The sequence below is a fragment of the Papilio polytes genome, unplaced genomic scaffold (assembly GCF_000836215.1).
Source record: "Papilio polytes unplaced genomic scaffold, Ppol_1.0 DF823901.1, whole genome shotgun sequence".
NCBI classification, from domain to species: Eukaryota; Metazoa; Arthropoda; class Insecta; order Lepidoptera; family Papilionidae; genus Papilio; species Papilio polytes.
Window position 1 is genome coordinate 1,550,928 of NW_013525303.1, and position 7,051 is coordinate 1,557,978.

Genomic DNA, 7,051 nt, shown 5'->3' on the forward strand with positions numbered 1-7,051 from the left:
CTGGCAGCCGCCGCCAGCGAGAGATACCTCGCACCAGCGCCGCATATACCTCGGCTCACACTTGTGCAATACTACGAGGTAATCTATACTAATATAATAAAGCGTAAACACACACTTCTTTGTTGCCTAACATGTCAGCAATTACACCATATTTTTGAATAATACTTTTTTTAATAAAAAGCCCTACACTTAAGTCACGCTTTGGCTATATATTTTCACGCCATTTAACCTAAGTTAAGGGGTAAATATTTTGAATAAAAATTAGGGAATGTGGGAAAGAGACCATAAGTTGCTGCCAATATCAAGGAAACAAGATTGCCAAGGTTTGTCATGTCATCTCAGTTTGACATTTGCTATTGATAATTTGACAAATGTGAACTATAAAATGATTTCTATATTTTATGCGGATGAAGCCGCACGGGATCAGCTAGTACACAATACTTAAGAACGGGACACCTTTGACTAAACTATCGCACAACTGTTTACTCGCGCTTTGATTCCTTGTGCAACTCAACAGTTGAGGCTGCGTGAATCGCATAACAGTTGTCCGATTTACGCACGCTCTTAACACATAAAATGCCGGTTCGGAATTAAGTGAGGCGGAACTATAATCCGAGTAAGCACTTTACTTGGTTTAAAAGTTTTTTTTAATAATCTTAACACAATTTTTCTTAATGAATGTGTTAACTTGGTGTAGCAAACAAAAGTGGTCCTTCATCTCTGACAATTAAACTCTCCGTTGAGACTGTCTTAGCAATCTCAATCCATTATCGGACTTGAAAAGCGGGAAAACACCGAAATAATCGGTACTAAATTCCGTTCTAAAAGTTATTTGAACGTTTAATTTTCCAGGGTATGTGGTACTCTGAAAATGATCCTAAAATGGCCGGCCGTTTGATATCACAAGAAAACAAATTCTCCGAGGATTGGTATGTTAAGCAAAATACACAAGTTGACCAATACTAGGAATATTTCTTAAAAATTACACGCCTTTCAGGTACAACACAAGAAAACTAGACGAACTGCCATTCCAACACTATCATTTACTAAAAGACGACCCAGAAACATTCTCACTAAAACCATACTTTACTAAATTAGACTGGATTCATGATAAATTAGCGGCAACTGACTGTGGTCATTACTTGGAAGACATCGCATTAGTACACATAGACCCTTTGCCAGAACATTTAGAAGTACTAAAAGATGTCTTTGAAACGCATTCGTACGCGTTAGATTACGACCATAGACAATTCTATGGTCTTCTGAGAACTACGTTAGAGAAGAGGAAGAGAGAAGGAATAGAGATAGAGAGTGAGATAGTAGAACAATGGATGGCGCAAGTTTGGGAACCTCCTGTTCCCACTTTTTATCCTGTTAATGAAGATTTCTGGAAAGTGGTAGAGAATAGAGAGAGAAGGGATATGTCTATGGTCGAAGGGTTTGATAGTAAATCTTTTGATTTGATCGTGAGGTTTGATACAAGAGGGAAATTTATTGCTACCATATCTACGGAGAGAGAGGAGATATGCGTTTGGGATGTTAGTCGGTGAGTAATTTAAAAATTTAATAATAAACATTAAAAAAAAACTCTTAACACATATTAATATAACTATCTTAAACTAATGGCCAGCACGGAAATTGAACAACGCAGAATTAAAAAAAAAAAACAAAGTAACTAGCAATCAAACGCGATTTCCGGTCATAGACATAGACAAAAAAATAAAACGATTTTTTTATTATAATCAACGCAAATTCATCGTGTTTTGGATTTTTTCGCTATTTCAAACACTTTGATTTTAATTTTTACTAGCTTTAGAATTAAAAAAAAAACAAAAGTAAGTAGCCTATGTGTTCCTTCAGACTATGCTCTACATCTATACCAAATATCGAGATCCGTTCAGCAATTTAGTCTACAAACATCCATCCATCTAAACTTTTACACCTTTAATCATCATCATCATCATCTCCCCTGCCTTATCCTACTCCCGTAGGGTCGGCGCACCAGTCCTCCAAAGCATTCTATCATCCGTCATCTCAGTCATCACTCTCTTCTTGATCATGTCACCTTTCACGCAATACATCCATCTCTTTCTACGTCTACCTCTACCGATGTACCCCTCCACATTCATAACTAACATCCTTCTTGTAACATGCGATTCATCCCTTCTCATAACATGCCCATACTACTCTAACCTTTTACTCCTTATTTTAAATTTTTACATCTTTAATATTAGTAAGATATAAACATCGGTAAAAATCATATAAATGTTATTCCAGGTGTAAATTAGTCAGAAAGTTGACAGGAGTAACACATCCTATAAACCTGGTGCCGATAGACGAGTACAGATGCGTAGTGCTTTGCCGGAGAGAACTTAGAGTCTATGACCTGGATCAGGTAAGGATATATATATATATATGTGTATATTTTTGATTACAATATCCACCAAAAAAATAAAATAAAAAGTGTTAAAGCGCCAATAGCCTAATGGTTAGGGGTTAGGTTTATCGATCACGTGGTCGAGGGTTCGAATCCCTTTTAACTGTTTTAAACCATATTCCTAGCATAGCCTTGAATAGGAACGATTAAAGAAATAGTAGTAAATTAACTAAAAATCCACTAATATTTGGATTATTCCCAACCGTCACCCCGCTCTGTCCCCACGTGAGAATTAAAAGTTTCGTCCGTCCCACCTTCTGCGACTAGGGGACCGTTGGAACTTATTTTATTTTATGACGGTTCCATTTGTCACCTTATTAGAGATAGTGTGATTAAAGGTGGGACGGATGAAACTATTAATACTCACTTGGAGACAGAGCGGGGTAACGGTTTATATTAACAATTTTATGTTATCGTTATCATACCCGGTTTACATTTGGCCAGCACAGTTAGTACTCAATAACTGGACTGGCAATGAACTGGCATAGTGTACTAAATGGCGCTAGTCCAAACAATTTTAGGCCATCGCAACTTTTCAACTGTACTGGCTGTGAACTGGGTATCAAGATCGACAATCCCTATTAAAAAACCTTGGGTTTATTCGGATACTTTTGAAACAGGCCGATATCGGCCTGCCGCGGTACTTAAGAAAACTATATCCCTCTCGCTAGTGCGAAATGATTATTTCAGATGTATACATTACATTACATAAAATGTATATGTTTCGACAAAGTTATAATATCCACACAAGCCTAATTTTAATAATTTTATGACCGACATCCTTTTTTTTCGAGTTTGTAGCCTGGATCGTAGCCTCATTCTGTAAGTTTTTAATTCGACTGTATGTTTTTTAAGGGTAAGTTCGTGGTAACATTGAAGGGTGTGATGAACCAGAAGATGCCATACTACGGGCTGCACGACGCCTCGCATCTAGTTGCCTTGTCCCGGAACAGGATGTACGTCAATTTGATGAATATTGAAACAGGTTAGTAGTTTCATTTATTAACTAGTTTTCGCCCGCGATTCTGTTCGCTTGAAAAAAAAGAGTAGCTTACGTCTTCTTCCAGACTGTTTTCTACATCTGTGCCAAATTTAATTGAGATCCTTTCAGTAGTTTAGGCTACAAACTCTAAGAAACATCCATCCATCTAAACTTTCCCATTTGTAATATTAGTAAGATAGGTGTTGCTTGCTATTTCAAACATTTTTTTAAATAGTAACCCTAAATATCAGCTACCTCTCCGTTAAAATCGGTACCGGTAGACTAGCCTAGACTCCTGACTTCGTTCGTGTAGAATTAAATATATTGAATTATACTATGCACTATTTCAGACTGTTTTATATAAATCCGTTGTTTTTATATCCCCAATAATTTACGTAAATGTATTTGTAGGTGATTGTGTAACAACATTCAAAGCCGGAGAGGACAGGTTTCTGAACTCTCTACTTGTGTCCGGTGATGGAAGGTAAGATTTCATTCATTCATTTATATTTCAATAAATGTATTTCTTGTGTATATATATATCTTTCTTTTTTATAATATAAGGTGGCAAACGAGCAAGCGGCCACCTGAATCCACCGAAATGGAAAGCGACCGCTGAACATAGACATCCGCAATTGCAGATGCGTTGCCTATCCTTAATTGACGGAGGAGACCCACATAAAGACGACATTTTCCCTTTCCATGCGTCTCCTCCACCGTCAAATCCACTTTTCCTTCCCATCTTTTCCTCTTAAGAAAAGGGTAGAAAAAAAAGAGAATAAAATCTGGCCTCCGGCACCACACTTATCAGACGAAATTCGGAATTGCTTCCACTTCTCGCCTATCTTCAGTGTAATCGTGGTATTGCAAAATATTTGTAGGAATAATTAAATAACAATTCCTACAAATATTTGGAAAGTTGAATTTCACTTTATTACTGTAACTAATTTTTGTCCGCGACTCTTTCCGCGTGGAATTAAAAAACCAAAAGCGAGTATCCTATGTGTTCTTCCAGACTATGTTCTACTTCTGTGCCAAATTTCATCCACATCCGTTCAGTTTAGGCTACAAACTCTAACAAACATCCATCTAAACTTTCATATTTATAATATTAGTGTTTTCTAGGATATTGGTATGTGGCGACGAGACTCAGAAGCCGTTCCCGCTATTAGTATGGTCGCTGACATCTCGCAAGTTGCTGTACGACCTTCGTATACCGCATCACGACTTCATCACGTCTAAAGCTGCTATCACATACGAAGGTAAGTTACCTGAATTCGCCGAAATAGCGAAGCGTCTACTGCCCTTTGCTATCCGCATGTGTTCAACCTTATCGATTGAAGACATGCATGGAATATTTCCCTTTCCAATACTTTCCCCCCCTGTCAAATCCACTTCCCTTTGCATAAAAGTGAAAATTGGGAAGAGAAGATAAATTGGTAGTGGTGGGTAAGATCGAAGGTCACGGGGCCGTTCACCTACCCGATGGAACGATCAGGCCAGTTTATACTGGGACTTAACGACTTGCCCCGAGACGAGCCAAAGACAGGCTGGTGAGGAGGCAGGTACATAACTCGGTGAATTACCAGGACAAGCACGACCTTCACCAATGAAAACGACAGAAAAGTAGATTTTTTTTTATAATTGTTGTTTTTTTTTAATCAATACAGACTCTTGGTCCGTACTCTTTTTTGCAGAGTTTATATTTTTTTCTTTTTTTGTTGCATAATCCTTGTGCAATCCTACATTAATGAGTTACTTTCTGTTTTTTTTTCTCTTTTTTCCATTTTTTTCCTAAATTTTAAACTATAACACTAAACACAACAGTTATCTGTGGAATTATTGTTTGTTAGGTTCATACGTGTGCGTGGTATCCCGCGAGCTGGAGGAACCGACTCCGAACTTCATCGTGGTATACGACCTGCAGTCGGGGACTCTGTTCAAGAAGTGGAAGCCCGGCTGCGACACCGCCGCGCTCGCCATCAGCTCTGCCGACGGCTGCGTCGTCTCCGGCCTTGAGGACACCAGGATACTGGTCTGGGATCTCGTCACTGGTAAGTTATTAATGATCTAATTCTCTGAAGATATTTACCATTTTTAACCAATGCAAAATTATTACATCAAGTGGATGGATACTGTAAGTGGCTCCCGGGGGCGGACAAAGGGGGCAAAGCCCCTATATAGCCGAAAATTGTAAAAATCCTATTGCATCTAGATACTCGTTATCTCTTAAATTTAAAAATGACTTATCAGTTTTTTATTAATTTATTATTAGCATTAATTTTGGAAATAAATTAAAGCATTTTATTAGTAGTCCCCCTTTTGACTATTATGCCCCCACTACGCCTGGCTACGACCATGATCAAGTGTCACTACCTTAAATTTGTTAGTCAAAATTTTAGTGTGGATTTCATCTTATAAGCAATCTAGCATCAGTTGATCATTTTTAACACGCTTTATGCGTAACAGGCCGATATCGGCCCGACGTAGTACTAAAGCTAGTGCGGAAGAAGAAAACTATGTCCCTGTCGCTAGTGCGAAACTATTATCCCAGGTGTGCACATTACATAAAATGTAATGTGTTTCCAAATTATAGCAATTTATCTAGGATAGTGCTGGTGGGTCTAAAACGACCTACCAAGCTGGCGGAATTGTCATTAGGGGCGCATTTTGGAACGCCATCCCAGATGAAGAATAATGATTTCACACTTGCCGCAATAAACATGTTAAAATGTAGTTATTTGAAACTAATCTATGTTTAGGCAACTGTCGTCTAACGCTGCGCGGACACGCGGCCGCGCCCTCCATGCTGCGTCTGTGCCGCGCGGGCGCCGTGCTGCTGTCCGCGGACCGCGCCGCCAGGGACCTCTCCGTTAGACTCTGGGACCTACATACAGGTATACTTGGATAAACAAAACTTACTGGATATCCTGCTCGAAGGTTAGTCCTTATATGTACAATCACGGAAAGTCACGGTGTTCCTTAATAGACACAATCGTTTGAATATTTTGAAACAAGATGCTTGTAAATGTGTCTGTACGAATAAAATTCATTTAGTGATACACGGTAAACTAGTTTCCTTTTTTTTCACTCACTGTTACATAAATAGTTAATTAGTTAGGCATTTTTTTCTACCGAATACCGCGGATTTTCGCGACTGTACATACTAACTTGTTTACAAAGAATCTATGAAAAGTTGATTGTTAAATAAATTATAAAGGGGATAACAGGATTGCTTAATGTTACAGGAACACTGAAATAATAAATGTATTACTCTGTAATTACTTCGTTAAGTTAATGTCCTGCCATATAGACACATAGAGTCTGCGCACACCTTTGACTAAATTATCGCAAAACTGTTTAATCTCGCTTTGATTCCTATGAACTTACATGGTTGCACACACTACTCGATATTTAGTTGTGCAAGTAAACAGTTGAATTGCGAAACAATCGACAATCACACAACAATCTTTAAGTTATAGAAACGTGCTTTTATGCTACTTAAAAAAAATCTACGATTTACCAACTTAACAATAGTTTTCAATCAACAGGCAAATTAATCGCAGTGTACACTCCGCCGGAACGTATAACATGTTGCGAAGTACTGCTCGGGGGGTCCGTGCTCGCGCTGG

At 38.4% G+C, this 7,051-nt stretch overlaps 1 protein-coding gene across 1 annotated transcript in view; it reads left to right on the forward strand.

Moving 5' to 3' along the window:
* The first annotated feature begins 6 nt into the window (after positions 1–6).
* LOC106102815 (uncharacterized WD repeat-containing protein alr3466-like) overlaps positions 7–7,051 on the forward strand; it is a 7,619-nt gene continuing 574 nt past the window's right edge. The window contains exons 1-10 of the mRNA XM_013282400.1: positions 7–78; positions 853–929; positions 998–1,546; positions 2,278–2,395; positions 3,293–3,422; positions 3,831–3,903; positions 4,545–4,681; positions 5,273–5,473; positions 6,182–6,316; positions 6,971–7,046. Coding sequence (XP_013137854.1) covers positions 856–929; positions 998–1,546; positions 2,278–2,395; positions 3,293–3,422; positions 3,831–3,903; positions 4,545–4,681; positions 5,273–5,473; positions 6,182–6,316; positions 6,971–7,046 — 1,493 coding nt within the window. The 5' untranslated portion in view covers positions 7–78; positions 853–855. The remainder of the gene's footprint in view (positions 79–852; positions 930–997; positions 1,547–2,277; positions 2,396–3,292; positions 3,423–3,830; positions 3,904–4,544; positions 4,682–5,272; positions 5,474–6,181; positions 6,317–6,970; positions 7,047–7,051) is intronic.